This window comes from Rhyacophila brunnea, unplaced genomic scaffold, assembly GCF_057557595.1.
Source record: "Rhyacophila brunnea isolate RB1 unplaced genomic scaffold, BYU_Rbru_1.0 scaffold_16, whole genome shotgun sequence".
NCBI lineage: Eukaryota > Metazoa > Arthropoda > Insecta > Trichoptera > Rhyacophilidae > Rhyacophila > Rhyacophila brunnea.
The window spans coordinates 19,044,324-19,062,380 of record NW_028232816.1 but is presented as its reverse complement, the minus strand read 5'-3'; the positions used below and the strand labels follow the sequence as shown (position 1 = coordinate 19,062,380).

The window sequence follows — 18,057 nt, the reverse complement described above, 5'->3', positions numbered from 1 at the left end:
CTTACTCAAGGTCGGATTTATCAGGGGTCGATTTTTTATTATGTTTTAAAAATGTTTTAATAAAAAAAAATTATAATACTTTACATGTTTTTGTTGCAAAAATAATCCAAGACCGTGTTTTACTGCATGACAACACTATTACAGGAACAAAATCATTTTTGTTCTCTTTTTAGTGTTCAAAAAATTTGGCACATATTAAGATATGGACAGTTATATAATTTTGTATAACTAATGATTTTACTAAGTACGATTCCTTCGTTTCCGAATAATAATTTTCGTTTTAAAAGCATTCATAAATTTAGATTATTCTACATGGTGAGTCAACAATATTTAACCTTAGCTTAGCATTATAGCTGATACGACCGTCAAAAATAGAATAGCATGATTGTTTTTTTTTTCATTAAAATGTCACTCACAGGGTTCGTCCATACACGATATTTAAGGGGGATGTCATCAAAAGTTTCGATTTCATAGAACCATCTATTCCCCGAATTACAAAGCATATTGGTCAAAATTATATCAGAATCTAATTCCAATTACAATCCAATTTGAATGAATCTTCGAGGCATCGTATCTAGATGTCACTGTAATTATATATTAATAAAAAATCTAAAAACAGATGATATAATTACAGTTATTATTTAAACAATGGTATATATATATTTGAGGTGAGGAGATGGGGGTCTCAAATATTGTGATGATTGATGACCAAATGGGAAGAGGGGTTGTAGAACAGCCAAGAAGACGTTATACTGAAATGGATCATATTCAACGAAATCATTTTTTAATAAATGTATTGGAATTCAATTATTTGACAAAATTTAAACTGTGGAAGGAAATGGGGTGAAACATTTCAAACGTATTCAGATATACCCTTAGAATGTTTTTTTTATATAAAAATACAGAAAACGTATTATTATATGCATGAACTTAAAAATAATATTTGTGAATATTGGGCAGTCGTAAATATTATTTAAATTTAAAAAAAACCTGAAGATATTCTATAGGTCTTCTCATTCGATATAATTATTTCCTTGCATGTTTCAAAGTAAACAACACATCGCATCAACTTGCTTCGGGCAGCATGATATCACAATTGGCGAAGGCTGTCCGGAATTCACGACCAGCTCAAGATCGTCTCCGTCATCCTCATCCTCGTCGGTGGGAGACAGCTCTTCGACTGAGAAACCATCAGCGAGGGCGTCTTGGGGTTGCTCCTTTGGCGTTAGCGCCGTAACACCTTGCTGACGAGCCGGGAAGAAACTGACCACTTCCTCTTCGCTGGAAAAACAAAAAAAACTTTTTAACGCAACCCAAGTTTTCCGCAATGTACCTATGTACAGCTAGATGTGCTTTCTGTAAGGCCTCTTTCATATAGTAGAATGACAATAATACGGTCAATTCCTTTTAACTTACATAATCAATGTTATTTTTACTATCTTTACCCATTCCAACTTTGGTTAATTTAGTAAATAATTTTTAATTGTCTTCAGTCTTCGTCAGTTCTGGACATAGCATTAATATTTAGTAGTGGGATTTAAAAAAAATCAACAACCGGTTCGATATCTACTACCTTTATTACCCCAAAAGAAATATTCAGATTTATTTAAAACCTTCCAAATTTATTTTTAGCTATTATTACATCTTTTAATTTTCCTTTTTTTATCCTAATATCAGTATCTGTATAAACTAACTTTACACTGATGGACCTAAGTCCCATGCATCTATTAGAATAGCATTGAGTATATTTTTAGTTTTTTGAACTCTACTTAAAAACCCATAATTGTGTTAATTTGTCAAAATATTATTTTCCTAGTAGGTAGTTTAATAAATTAATTTTTCGTAGATATCAATATCGTTATGAGAGAGTTATTGAATGCATACAATTTTTCTTAGCGTTTTTCCAATAGACAATTCGGCTAAAAAATTTAGCTGAAAAAAAAATTGTTTTGCTTGATACGGTGACTAAGGTTAGTTAGTATTTATGCGACAAGTGGATTTCAAATATATTGTACTTACTGTTTTAACTAACTGTTCCTTACATAATAAACTGTCGCATCTTACAGGAATATAATAATATGTAAATATACACAATGATTACATCCTAGTATTGTCCATTGACTGTAGGTCCCCAATATACTACCTGGTGATGACTTGAGAGTGTGAAAACATTGAGAACTCGTGTAAACCGGCTGAATCCAACTATCTCAGTTAGTTATAACTATAAGTGATGTTATTGTCACTAAAATTAACTTATATCTATGGAATAGTATGAAACTTTTATCTCTAGAAATTGTCCACCTTTCGTCCGTGTCCCAGGCGACCAAAGCCTGATTTTCTCTCGTTCCTGGAATCGGAAGTCTCTGGAGTGGAAGAAGGGATCCTGATGATTTCTTATATTCCTGGGAAAATAATAGAATAATTATTATTGTAACTTATTTTATTCCATAGGCATGTACTTAATATTATACACAAGAATTGAAAATATAATATTACTAATATTGAAAACTATGCATAGTTTTTAAAAACCTTAGAAACGTCCTTGTAAGAAAAAAATTAGAAAATATTAGATCGAATGGGATTCGAACTCACATCTTTAAAATACTTTTATCCATATTTATTTAGAATTGTCTATGATTTATGAGAATCATTGCTAGTAACTATGCTATCTGAAATATTTCAAATTTCAATAAAGAAGAGTCTTTTACATTTGTAATTTAATAGAATGTTATAATATTGACAATTTTTTTTATTATAGTTGACATTTCGAATAACTCAAATTTAGTGTCATGTTATTTTATAACATAACACACTAAGTCGAGGAAGTCTTTACGAGGGCAACACTACGCAAAAGTACGACCGGATCGCGCCTGCGCACGGGATAGTTTGTACGGAGTTCGTGACACTATTTCCGGCGCTATCGGAGCTAGCGGGCTTTTTACACGAAGGCGAAGCGGGAGTCGATCTCTCAGTCTTGACCTTTCGAAGGAAGCAGACGTCTTGGCCAGTTCCGAGCCTCGGACCCTGGGCACAGGGCTTTCGATTTCCTGACGTTTTGGAGACGAGGACGATGATCATCTGAAGGACGTCCCCCCCACGCCAGGAGATCGGAGGAACTCCACGGTCCCTACACGTTTGAAGACGCACTCCTCGATTCCGTCCTGGAAGGAATCGAGGGCAGCGAAAAGGCTGGAGAGCCTTTTTTGTAATTGGTATTTATTGTTATTTTATGTTACGGTCCACCGGAACTAGTCTTTGTTTCGAATTAGCTTTTGGGTTTTTGTTCTTATTTAATTAAATATTGTATCGCTTTAGGTGCTCGTGATTCACTTAAGTAATTATACATTTTTATACACTGTAGCCCGCAAGTTATCTTATTTATTAATATACAATTGTTGAAATTTCTCTACTTGCTTTTCATTTAATTTTCCTTATCACAATTGTCTCTATGCATCAACATAGAGTGGCGCTCAAACCGAGATATTTATATTTATCCCATTTATTATGCCTTTTTATTAATCTAGGAACCTACACGAATGAGTATAGTAACCGGACAGGTAACTGAGGTCTTAGAGGTAATAAGTCAAACCATCCACGACCCTGCATCCTATTTCCCCGAGTCTCATGCTTATCCCCAACATATCCCTATCCTATCCCTATCCTATATCCCTACATCCCCTATCCCGTTCCTGATCCCATCCTTCCTTAACCCCCATTAAATCCTTTTTCCATGACATTAGTTATGACGTTCTTTCACTTGCTAATAGATATTTTTATTATTATTCAATACTGAATATAAACGTGATCTGAAAATGTAAAATTATTTTTATTGAATAATCTCAAAAAAACATACATACCTATGACAAAATATAAATCCTATAAAAATTGGCCTTGTGAAATATGAACTATATTATTTGTATTTTCAATGTTTTTACAGGTTTCATAATATTTTCATAAATCAGTTCAATATATTCGCATGTGTATTGTTATCGCCTAAACCATGGCATCCTCAGAGGATCCAAGGCCATGATCCCTGAATCATCATTGAGCGGATTCATGCAAACATGAGCGGATCGACTGCGAGACAAATTTCTAGCCCGTAAGCTTAGACGTATGAAAATTTATAGTCACCCTTTAGAAACTTAGCCAAGAAAGTTTAAACTAAATAAGTATTATTTCATGAATACGTGGGTATTAAGAATAATTACTCTCTCAGCATTAATAATTTTATCAGAAGCCTTGCCATTAAATTCGTCCCTAGCATAAAAAAAAATATTGACCTAGCGTAAAAAAAGAACATCCTAAAAGCACTTACCTACTTATATTAAAGTCATGCATAATAATAATTAAATACCTATAAATTCATTCATTCCAAGCCATTCAATGTCTAATGTATTTAGTTTAAAATTACGTATTAATTTTGTGAAAATATGTCTTTGTACCTAGGTAGTTTAGATATTTCAAAATATTATGTACTTATCAAGCAAAGAAATTCAGTAATAATAATCCAAGAAAATACACAGCCCCTTTTCAAAGTATGTACCTAGAAAAGGTCTGTTTCTGTGACCAGAAATTCTCAGAAATATGAGACCCAATGTACATAGGGTGTAAAGGCTGTCTTTTTGTCATTTTTCAGTGATATAATTGTAAATTATTTGTTGTGTATTATTATTACCTACTTTGATACTACCCCAGCCCCTAGAAGATTGCCATTCGGTTTTTGGACTCTCAAGCGAGACGTCAGCCGCGGCGCCGGCGTCTTCTTATTTAAATTTATTTTTTCAAATATTTTTGTTAAATATTTTCTACGCTGTAACTGTATTCCGAACAATAAATCGCCCTGTTTTTGCTTGTAATTCCGCGATGTCAATAAACATAGCATGTCCCCGAAAGAAGAAGCCAGCAGACGATCACCGTGACCTTACATCATCAGGAAGGGGTCTAGCGCATCATTCTACGCCCCCCCCCCCCCCCCCTTTCGGAGGTGACAGTATAACATTTAATTTCAGTAATATCTTTAATTTCATTTATATAATTCTCAATAATATATACATCATAAAAATAATATAATTTTATAAAACCTCAGAAACAAACATATTAGAAAAAAATCTAGACAAAAAACGTTGGACCGAGTGGGATTCGAACCCACGTCTTTGGCTTCTAAGCTATCGATTCGTCTATGATTCATTCGAATTATGTCTTATATTCACATTTAAACTGAGGTACTTCAGATCCCGCCAATCTTCAAAATTATATTATTTCTATAGTTAATAAAAAATCAAACGTTCTTAAAACCTTGTGTATACTCAATATTGAATACAAACAAATAATTCACATAATAATTATATAATTTATAGCATAAATAACGTTATCAAGCATGTTAAATGTGTATATAATTCTAGGTTCTAAACTAACAATCTCCATGTTTAAATTGAAGATATTTTGTATTTCTAGTAGATGTCAACATTTTTTTTTATTACAGCCCATTCCCTTATAGATAATGCATTGAATACACTGTTTTTTTTCAATTTGCATTGACGGAGATTGTGAGTTATTAAACCAGAACCCTCGTATTCCGGATTGAGTTAGTTGCGAAACACACAGGACAAAACGCAGCACAGGGACATGGAAAAAACCTATCTTCAGTAGTGAACATCGACAGGTTGAAGTAATAGACAACGATATTTCAATTTAGAAAACACGTTAAATTTGTACCTGATTTCTATTTCGAGGCCCAAGTCTTCTTTGTAATAGCCTTGAAGATGTAACACCACCGTTTATTTTGGTTGGAGTCAGCTGAAATATTAAAAAAAACTTTAATAAATATGTTGTATATTTCGATCACGACTTGGACCAATCAATGAACTATTTATTCATTATAAACGGATTTTAAGATGAATACTCTACCAACTAGAGGCACCTAGCGGAAAATGCATAGCTTGGAATTTGTGACATTTTTCTGATGATTTACATTATTTAGTATTTTAATTAACTAATTAATACGTATCTAAAAACATAAGAAAGAAATATATTTTCCATTTAAATTCAAGGAGAAACTTTACAACTTACTTTACAAACAAATTAAAAAATCGTTACAGAATTTAATAAAATTCATTGAAGGATCCCATCTTAATGGTTTTGAAGCAAAATTATTTTTATTAATTTCACTTTAATTGAGTCATTTACGTTGACAGATGTTTCGGGCTGTAAACCCATCCTCGAAACGGTTGACTATAAAGTATATAGCCATTTTATTATTACATTTTGTGGTCATGTTTATCAATAAAATTTAGTTTATTAAATTCGCTATAATGCATAAAAAAGATTTTTGACTAATTCATAGTCCTAATAAAAAAAAACATCGATTTTTATTAAAAAATAAAAATTTGTATAACATGAAATTCTTTTTATTAAATATCAAATCGAGCTTCAATATTTTTACCATACTGAAATTAGATTTGATCCAAATAAAAAGGTTTCAAGTTATACACATTTTTTTAAAAACAAATATAAAAAAACCATTATAACTATGAATATCGCAATCGTCACACCTGTGTAATTATTATGATCGTAAAAATGATAGGTACGTAACAATGTTATAAAATTTTATAATAATTCAGTGATTAAATAAAACACCATTTACCGGTAACGAGATATCTCTAATAGGTTTTGCATCTCCACTATCTATTCCGCTATCTTCCATAGCTTTAGTATAAAATATATGCTCCTATAATAATTGGTAACCAGATGCTCACAGCACTACGACTCACGTACACATTCTGAAACAAGACATTGTAATTAGTTAACTATATCATTCCACATGGATATATTTTCAAAACACTGGGATAACATATATTTTTAATGAAGAATGCTACGTTCATAAATAAATATAAATATTATTATGTACATTTAACTATATTGTAAACATTTACAATTAATAACTTATTAAACTGTACTAGTTAGGTATAACAAAACATATATAAACAATTGATATGTACCTACCTAAGTTATAATATAATCTATAATATTTTAAGTCAATAACAGTAAATCATCGGAAGGAAAATTATTGTATAAACTGTTATGGTGAGGGATTAATACGTTAGAGAACGTTTGCGCCAAATCCCTATAAACAAACTTTTTTTCTTTACTTCACAACCGTACAACAATTAATAACACCGGCCCGATTCAGTACAGTGTTACATTCAGTGTCTTAAAAATCGTCGACGAGTATTAGAGTTTTACCTGCCGTTAACGCGACAAGTACCTAGTGCTTAAAACACAATCACTGCTAACCTTTTAATTACCACATTTAAATAACACGTTAATTATATCTAATGGCCAACGACTCCAAACGCGCCAGTCGCGGTGTTAGCACTAAATGAGTAAACCTGCATTCGATAATGCACAATTTTCTACAATAGTGTTCTAACGACTGCATATAGTGGATTTTGACCTTAAACAAACTTTCAACTTTAAAGTTAATGCCAGTAATTCCCCTATTCTGACGTAGACATCCATACAGTCCACTTAAATTACAACCATATTTATATCAATGTAATGTTTTTGAAACAATATATACCTATAATATACCTATTGCTCTTCACTGAAAGAAATTTCAATGTAATTTATTCTCTATAACTTTGTAAAAGTACTTAACTGAAGATAACTGAGTTCTAATATAGTATTAAGATTAAAAGTTTTCAATCAGTATTGATACAATGTCAGGTCTCGAAATGAACCGGAGCCCACCGGAGCACCGTTCCGGTTCGTGGAATCGTTAATATTATCGCACCGTTGAAAAAAATATTTGACCGTCTGAACTAAACAATAGACCATATAACAAAAAATCTAACACACCTATTTTTATAATATATATATATATACAATTTGATAGCTATGTTAATATCTTCAGAAAATTGTCGAGCGCTCCGCTTCGTAAACTTTTTCATTTCGAGCGCTGTACAATGTACTCTAAATCAAATCTGTAGATTATGTCCCAAATATTCCAAAGATGACTGACACTGAAATGTCGTGTTTTTTACTAATTATACCCTCAGGATGCAGTATGATAGATATTATTGTGTGTATACATAACTTCAATTATATTGCATTACTAGTATATATCTTATTATTATAATGCTATTTACGTATAAAAACGCCGTACAGAAGACGTACACATGTTACATTAAATTACAATTTATCATATTGTTAAATGGTTATATCTTTTTGGCATACAATAAATGAAAATGACGTTTTTAATAATATATACAATAAAGACAAGGAAGATACTTACCTCAATGCAAAACAATATATCGTCCGTGTGAAATATAATTACGTTAAAAATATACTCACATTAGATAGTTTGAATACAATCCATTGAATATGTATGTATTTGATTATTTCTGTTTTCTAATCGTAACAGCTGTTGTTTTATTCCCACTGACGTCTAAATATTAGACGCACACAAAATTCTGACGTCTATCTCGTGTCTAAGTCCTGTCAGTTTACAGCGCCCCTTGTGATATTTTCTGGAAGCTTCTCATGACATGGGAAAATTGTTTTAATATCACCCTTAATATTAAATAAAAATATTAAATGAACACTTCACCCAGTAGTAATCAAATAATTAATTATTATGAACTTACCGTATTTAATATGATGAAAGAATTAAATTTCACTATCATTGTCAATCGTGCATATTGCACACCCCTAGTGGTATATTCGCGAACTTTTCCCTTAGCAACGGATATGATAGTCAATAAGCACGCATGCGCATCGCAAGCTTATCAACTTTGTGCTAATAATATTTTTTTTTATCTCTTTAAAGGTGATTTTATATTTTTTTCCAATAATGGCGAAAGCTCTGAAAGGAAATAAAGTTAGTATATATATATATGAACTAATTAAATAGTGTTTTTATTCTACGATATATATCATGGAATGTATTATTTTTAGTTAATTGAACTAGTTTTTTTATAAATCTAATATAACATATTGTATAATTAATATTACCTACCAATAGTTATTATTATTTATTGTAGAGTATCTACAGAGATATTGTAGATAATATTTTTTAAATGGCGTTACATATTTATCACGTTATTATAAAGAAGAAATCAATTTTAAAATAATGTAGGTACTGAATACTTAAAAATAGTATTATTATAACATTATTTTATAGCAAAAAGTGTTTATTGATAGGCAGTTCTTGAATAAACGATATTAATTGCATTTCCTCGTATATAGTTTTCGTAATAATGGCATAACTATTTCTGATATAGACGCATTTTCATTGTTTGGTCAATACATTTGCTATGCAATGTTTCTCAAACTTGTAACAATCTCGTACCTCTTTAGATGCATAGAATATGGTAAAATATGACTATAAAACATGATAGTAATAATAATACATTTATTACAAAATTTAAAGTACAAATATTATATATTTCAAAAAACATATTAGGTACCTACTACGTAGAGATAGAGTAAAATTGTTTAACGACTGGAATGAAACTCTTTGAGAAATTAATGATTAACGTAAACAATTCAAGCATGGTTTGGGGAACACCTTTTTATTATGTGTTTTTATTATTGGATAGTATGAATGGCATAAGCTTAAAATATTTCAATTCCCTTTGAACAAAATTATTACCTTTAATCTTATTTAAAATATTCGCTAAATATTATTGATTTAAATGTTCAGCTTGGGTTTGATTATTGAAATAATTTTCTTTGAGCTTTTATCATTACTTTGATATATTTTAACAAACGTTTAATGAAAAATCCATAAAATAATACACATTGAAATCTCAGAGTTAGTAAGTAATCATACTTTTGGTTTGCAATAGAATTTGTTTTTATTCTAGTAACTCATATAGTTACGAATCTTCTGTTTTTCAGACAGGTCACCATGCAAATAATATACAATTATTTAAATACCTCATAGATTTTTTTAATAATAATAAACATATACATTGAAAAGAAAATGTATTTTGTAGGTATTTTTATTCATACGATAATATGAGAAGACATTCCCTATGGCAATCATATAAATTATTATACACTCGCAACAGATGGGGAAAATATTCATTATGGATATGTAATATAAAAACATGATGTTTTATATTTTTAAAGATAAAATCAAATGAGGTTGTCACATGCGATGATTCAAAGTACTATTTAGAATTCATTTTAATATATAATATGATAGCATAGAGTCCTCTGCAGTAAGAACAGTGGTGTCACTTTTTTTTTTCAATGTCGTTTTTCTACTTATCAAGGGTCTCAATTTCAAATCACCTAATACCTTTTTTACTAACTTTGCGTGTATATATAGAGACATTGAATTCGATACCATGGCCCACACAGGGGGGGCTGATAAGGTTCTAGCCTGGGTACAAAGTTAGGAGGGGCCTAGCGTGGCGGGTCGACTAGTTAACTGAGATAAACATAATTTTATTTTATAATAATTATTTATAGTGTGTTTCCTGACTAAAAAATGGTTATTTATCCATTATGGCGAATGGTTTCATGTTACTTGGCTTCTTTAACGGGGGTAATGATTAGTGCTTTATAATATGATGATGTCGAATGCCGACAACTCAATAATTATTGTGGATTTATTGAAAAATACAAAAAATCGGTAAAAAAAACACGAAATACCATTTTGACAACATTACTGTAGAAAATCAAATTGCTCTTAACGTTGGTGATGGGTAGGGGGGCCGACAAACATCCTGGCCTGAGGGCTCGCTCCAGGATGTGGCCAAGTGTACTTTCAGTAAATAACTCTTATTCAATATAGGTATTACGGTGATTCTAACCAACTAAATTTTAACAGAGAACGAAATAGTAGTGTAATTAAAGTTTGATTATTATAAAAATAATTATTTTTGATAACGTGTCAGTTGTCATAATGATATTTTACTAAAATTATTTTTGTTTATAATTTTCTTATTATTTTTAATAATTTTCTTCCGTACACATTAGCATAAAACGATGCGTACAGATGCCGTTATTGATATCCAGCACCTCAATAATTATCGTCGTGAATTGTCATTATACAATATTTACTCATTTAAGGTGAAGCCCTTACTGAGCCGTTTTTAAAGAGGCACCTAGCGGAAAAATACGAAGCTTGCAATTTGAGATTTTTTTTGATAATTTACAATTTCAACTATATTAATTCAAGCTTCAATATGGAGACCATACATAAACACAATTTGATATAAATAAAAAGGATTTCAATTTATACACATTTATATTTTTTATAAAAATCGATGGTTTTTTTTAAATAGATATAAAACATATTAAAACTATGAATCAGTCAAAAATCTCTTAGGTGATGCTTAGAAAACTTAATAAACTAAATTTCAATAATAAATATGACCATAAAATATATGTAATAATAGAATGCGGTTCGATTCAACAAATTCACATTTCATTACATTTTTTACAGTTGTAAGTTTATCTTTGACTTAAAATTTAAAATATTTTTCTTTTTAATGTTTTTCGATACATATTCATTAATTAATACAGTTGAAATTGTAAATTATCAAAAAAAATCTCAAATTGCAAACTTCGTATTTTTCTAGGTGCCTCTTTAAAAAAGCCTCAGTAAAGGCTTCACCTTAATGTAAATAAAACAATAATAAGCGAACGTACAAATTGTAATATTAAGACATAGGTATACAACCATAGAGGTATTAAATAATATACAATACAACATGTTTAATGTTAATCAACCTTTATTATTTAAATATTTTTTTATTCACGAAACGCCACTGATGTTATTTTTATATCTATACTAACTAAAAAACGAAATGCGTTAATTTATTATCAAGAATCGTATAAAACATACAAGTTGAATTTTATGATATGCGTACTAGTTTTATTCTCAATATATTAACTTAATATAAAATATTGTAACCGCCTGAATAATGTCATGTATATTATTATTTTGCTATATATTATATTATGTATTTATTTTTTATTATTACGTATCCATGACATTATTGTCTATTATAATGTACACATACTCGTATATGAGAGAGTAACTGTATGTCCGTTTCCAAATCCGTGAGTCGCGAGTTCTAATCGTGCTTCTGGAAAATTCAAAATTTATTTTAATACAAAACCACAAGCTTAAAAGATTAAGTGAAGATCAGACAAGCACAAGGTCGTCATATGAGACTTGCAGCACATAATTATAACGTTTTTATTGCAACACTGTAGGATTAAGAACGGTAGGTCACGGGGACTGAATCCCTAAGGCTGTGCCCAAAAGTACAGAGTGTCGCACTTTCTAGTGGCATCCAGAGCACATAAAGACATCCACGTGAAGTCTTGCTTTTATATACTTTTTCAAATATCAACCAAAAGGGAAAAATAATTATTTATCAGTAATCGGGCACTCTTAACTTAAAGTCATGTAAATTCAGTTAAAGCACGCTTGATAAAAATATTCCCAGTCATAAAAAAATACTGATGCTTCACCCCCAAACCTAGGGTTCCGTGATACGTCAGATAAAGAAAGGTGTGGACGGTGTGGTACTGCGCGGATGTAATATGGTGGAGTCATTCATTTCAATAGTTAATAGTAATTCAGGTACATACTAGGGTAGTTACTTATTTTGTCGATTTTCATAAAATTTCTAATTTCCTTTATTAGAATTCGTGTTATACCGTTTTTACAATGCTTTATTATCAACTATTGAAAAAAACCTGCTTATATAGAGTAGTTGGATGCTAAACATGAAAATAGCCCAAAAAGATCTCTAGGACATAGGGAAACCACGCTAAGCTTGGAAAAAGATTTCACATTTTTATAATTATGAAAGGTACCTAATTTCCTCTCCAAATCACATTTTAAATTAGTTATTGACTTTTAATATTTCTTCTTCAACTGGGCACATAATTTATAATCAAGATGCTTTGCTTGTCTTTAATTAAATGTTTTATGCACAGATTTTCCATGTCGTTTGCTTATGTATACTTGCGAAATTTTCCATCGGTAGGCATATTTCAGGCTTGCTAACTGAGATTAGTATTGCGTGCGGAAATAAGTTGGCGGAGGCTATGTCAAATCAGATCCATTAGCATACTAAACCAATTAAAGTAACAACCGCTTTGCAAATATAACAGAACTTAGTTGACAGGGACTCGGAATTGATTAAACCAAAATGTCGTAAAAAAATCATTTATTGCCAATTTCAAAACAACTTACTTAAGCTACATCACTATAATTAAAAAATAACTCTATAAAACATATTTAATACGTGTTAATATTTGACTTATATTATGAACTTTTGCAAAAGTAACATTTATTAATAAATTTGTATACATGATTTCTGGTATTATTAGATGCTTGAATGTAGTGAAAGGCAAAGCTTTTATGTGAGATTATTAAATAAATAGTTTTATGTTTAATTAAATTGACAAACATCAGTAGCGATTAAATTTATTATTTGTCATACATCGAGAATATCTTTAATACTTGATACCTAGATAATACTTAAACAAAATGTTTGTTTTTTGTTGTTTTAAATAATACTAAATATTTATATTATTTCGTTAATGTTTAACCAAATAGATTTTCCAGATTTAAACTAAAACTAACGATACATACACTCATTCAAAACTAATTTTGAAAACCACAATCTGGTGGCTAGATTTTTCAAAACTATGAGTCACTATATTGATCGATTGGAACGTTTTACTCTCTTGCTTCCTTTAAAAGAAATCGCTCCGATGCGAAGTACTTTTCATAAAAACTAAATACCTAACTGTCTATTTTAATAATTTTATGTCATCGTATTTTTTATTATTATTTAGGACCAACCTCCCAAGTGATGGTTTCAATAACAAACGAACACCGAAAGCATTATTCAAACAGTTAAGAGGACTATTAAGAATTGAATACAATAAAAAACCATTTTGCTATATAAACAGATCACGAAAGAATGGAAAAAAAACTACAGACAATATAAAAAAATCAATTAAACTACAGTTATTTTATATGTGATTTTCGTAAAAAAATATTTTAAAAGAGGCAATGGAACAAAACGTTTCTATTCGATCAGTATGATGATTTCGGCGCCTACCCTAGATTCATTTTGTATATTATGTGAATGTGTCAGAAACATGTGAGGTGTAATATTATTTAGCTACTCTAGATACTTTGTTAAAATGCTATTATTTATCATGAATTTCTCATATTGATAGGATTCTATAATATTATTCAAAATAAAATAATAATATGAATTCTATACCTCGTCGCAGGACAGATGTTATATTTCATGATGCTGTGTATCATGCAATTAGCTTATTTGATGGCACCATAAAGGTTGATTTGTTTTGTATTAACTATATAATGTTTGTGGACGTATTAAATAGGTTAAATTTATAATTGTATATATTATCATGTTTCTTTAATATTTACACATGCTGTCTTTTCTACTTTCTTGTTATATTAGTTGTTATTTATAATTAAGATATTTTTATATAGTTGTATGTATTATGGCGCATTGGCCAATCGCTGTAATACCGTAATACTCTTTTTCTAAATAAATACAATAAATAAATAAATTATATCGTTTATACGTATAAGCAAAATCGGTTTTATTTGTTATAAACAAGCTCTTCAATATCAATATCAATTCAAGTCTAATATATTATCAATGAATAAACATTTTCTTATCCTACGATAAATAAATAGCGATATTATTTAAGGAGGTATCCCTATCGAAAGTAAATGCCTCATAACTTCCATTGTCATATTCTATTTTACGTAAGTCTGTCTTCAATGCGACAATTATTGTTTGATATTCAAACATGTCATGACGTCTAACGTAATAAGCCTCGATAATAATATTAGAGTTAATCTAAATTCAGATTTGGCTTCATAGAATTGTTCGACGAAATCTTTACATGTCATCATTTTTTTTGCTATGTTTCCGTGTTTCAAATATTTATAAATTGAGGGTAGTTGCAAAGACCTACATTAACTTTGATTTCTCAGAGCCGACATTATAAGGATTGACTATAGAATATTTTAATATTTAGAAAATTGATATTATTATTATATTATATATACGCGCAGGCATATAATATCGTGAATCCCTTGTTCGAATCATGGGTCTGTAAAATGCATATATTGCTTTTCAATGTGTGTTTGGAGTTAGAGTATGGCCCTAACAGGTTAAGCAAGTGGTTAACATTAATTTATTGTAAAAACAAAATCTGTTAATACAAACTTGTTTGGCCCATATGATCTTCTTAGAATCGGACATGGTTAATAATATGTATTATATTATTTTGTTTTATTTACTATGAATTATTCCCTCGATTTTTCTTACAAAATTACAAGGTGAATTATGATATTACATTCTATATTAATAAAAAATTAAATGTTTGTCAGTATCTGCTAACAGATGTTATCAATTTTGACAATAATTTTAACTCAGTTTACTGGCAGAAAAATATGTACTTATTTAAAAGTTAAAATAAACGTTTTTAAAAAATCAAAATTATCAACAATTTTTAAATATATATATATATATTATCAAAGGTGACTTTGCAATTACGTAATATTTATTCCCGTCAACAGCAAAGTTTTTAAATAACAAAAAACTAATAACCAACATGAAATATAAAATATATGTTATGAAAAAATATTAATTTAAGACATACTACATTAGATTAAATGAAAAGCTTTTTATATTATGGTTTCTTTAAACAAATGTAGGTTTTTGAATACTAACAATAATCAGGACATGGCTGACATCAATAAATAACTTTTACCTAATTTACCACACTGTCCAGATTCAAATAAGCATCTGAATAAAAGTACATTTATTATAATATGTATGCTTTATCCAGAGCAACGGTATACGTGTGATAAATGACTAACAACAATTCCCAGTTTTAAAAAGCTCCCCATAAAAAGTAACTTTCACTCCGTGGATAGAATATATATCTTGATTTTGATATATTATTTTATGCAAGACTTAAAACATTTATACTTATAAGATTTAAGAACGTAGAATTCTTTTTACTGTCTTTATGTCATAAAAATATATTATTAGCTACCGCAAGGATATCAAAAATATAAATTAAAGTAATACTGGCGCCATCGTCAAATCAATTCAGAAATGTAAATAAAAGTACCATCAAGTAAATCATGAGTTATTGTCTAACCTTAAAGCGCCGAATACATTCAAAACTTGTCAAGATCCTAAAATAATATAATAATTATTGAAATTACAAAAAAGTTATTATATTAAAACTCTATTTGCCACGTCAGTGGTTATTCAAATAATAATGCAGTTATTCGATTTAAAACTGGATACTTAATCGATTATCAATTTAGAATTGTTTGTAAAAAGGTACATATTTGAAACAAAATATTCAGTACCGTCATTAGAAATATAGTGTAGGTATATATTTTTTTAATTCTTGGAACACATTCAAATGTATTATCATTCCACTCTATTCATATCCGTAGGCATTATAATTTATAGTTTTGATATCTGCACGCAAGTGTGAAAATATTATTAACAAAGAAATTAGAACTTGCGCGTTGATAAGCTATCTGTAAAGCTCATTATTAACACATCATATAATTTTATTAGCTTTTTACAGTGCGAGATTATAATAAAATTTAGTTTCAAATTAACGATTATAAAATTTTATTTTATTGACGAATCGTGACTTATTCATTGGTTTTATTATTATTTTTAGTTTAGTTTTTTTTTAATAATAACTATTATTAAATTTATTATTCTGGTATTTATAAAAAGGTTATTTTTCGACGAAATAAAATAGTAGGTTGGTATATATTTTTTACGCCGAATAAGTTAAAGGTTTATTGGCTTGGATATTTACTTATTTATTTTACTATTGAAAATACGTGATTTATAAAACTTTTATTTCAACTTTTAAAACTACATTATTGTTCACTTCAAAAGCTTTTCGTTTAATAAAATAATGAATATAAACTATAGCTGACTACAGATTTTTAATCACGTGACATCACGTGATATTATCAACAAAACAAATAGACTTTCCTGTAGTTTATCAAAAATTATTTAAAATCTGTTATTTTTCTCATATTTACAATATTTATATAATACCTCCCCATATTTCAATATTTCTAGCATAAAGGTTTCTAAATTTACAAGTATTTTACGATCAATTAATATATTTTTATTTGTATTTCAGGTATTTTCAATACGTTCAGTGAGCTCAACAATTGCTGCCAATCTTCGAAATTTCGTAAGTATTAATATGTCCCTTTGTTTATATTATACAGTAAACTATTATAAATATAACGCATTCAAATTAAAATTCAATAATATTTTATCCACATGCATTACAAAATTATAAGTTCAATATGTTCTCAACGTAACATGAAGAAACAGTGAGATAATAATTATAGGGTTATCAAATAGGAGTTTTATATTTTTAATTTAAATATCAATAGGTTGATTGTGTCACGAGGTGTATGGCATGTTGCAACATCTTGTTAGTACCACATAATATCGTCCAAATCAAATCAAAATCATCCAATTTATGCCGCAAAAAAATATAAATTATATTTCTATCGCATGCTCCATTTACAGTAACTGCATTGCCATTTTCGCTTTAAAAAATACGGTCCAGTTACACCTCCAGACCATAAGCCACATTAATCTTATTTTGGGAAATCCTAAAACAATATTATTATCTAAACCAGCGATTTCCAAACTGGGAGGCGCGGAGTGTTGCAAAGGGAGGCGCGAAAAGTTAAACACAATTAATGTAGCCACAGGTTTGCAGTTTGCAAATGCATAGTTTATAAAACGGCCGCTAGTTATAAACCTAATAAAAAACAGTCCTATAAAAGTTGTTTGCAAACCTGTCTGAAAATATTGAGACTAATTTTATAATACCTCACTTCTATACTATCGTGAAGCGCGCTGGCTATCTTGTGAAAATGAAATAAAAGGGTCAAATCATGATGTTGAAATTTGAGACAAATTTGTTTAGGAACGATAATTTTGTTGTTAAACATGTCTA

The 18,057-nt window shown here is 29.4% G+C and overlaps 1 protein-coding gene across 1 annotated transcript; it reads right to left on the bottom strand.

Annotated features, from left to right (window-relative positions):
• Nucleotides 1-398: 398 nt before the first annotated feature.
• On the bottom strand, nucleotides 399-8,498 carry LOC147074494 (uncharacterized). The gene is made up of 5 exons (XM_085943868.1): nucleotides 8,353-8,498; nucleotides 6,644-6,779; nucleotides 5,716-5,796; nucleotides 2,302-2,402; nucleotides 399-1,281 (listed from the first exon to the last, which is right to left on the bottom strand). Exons 2-5 carry the CDS (start codon nucleotides 6,701-6,703, stop codon nucleotides 1,044-1,046), a joined length of 480 nt encoding a protein of 159 aa, XP_085799994.1. The 5' UTR covers nucleotides 6,704-6,779; nucleotides 8,353-8,498; the 3' UTR covers nucleotides 399-1,043.
• Between the last annotated feature and the right edge of the window lie 9,559 nt (nucleotides 8,499-18,057).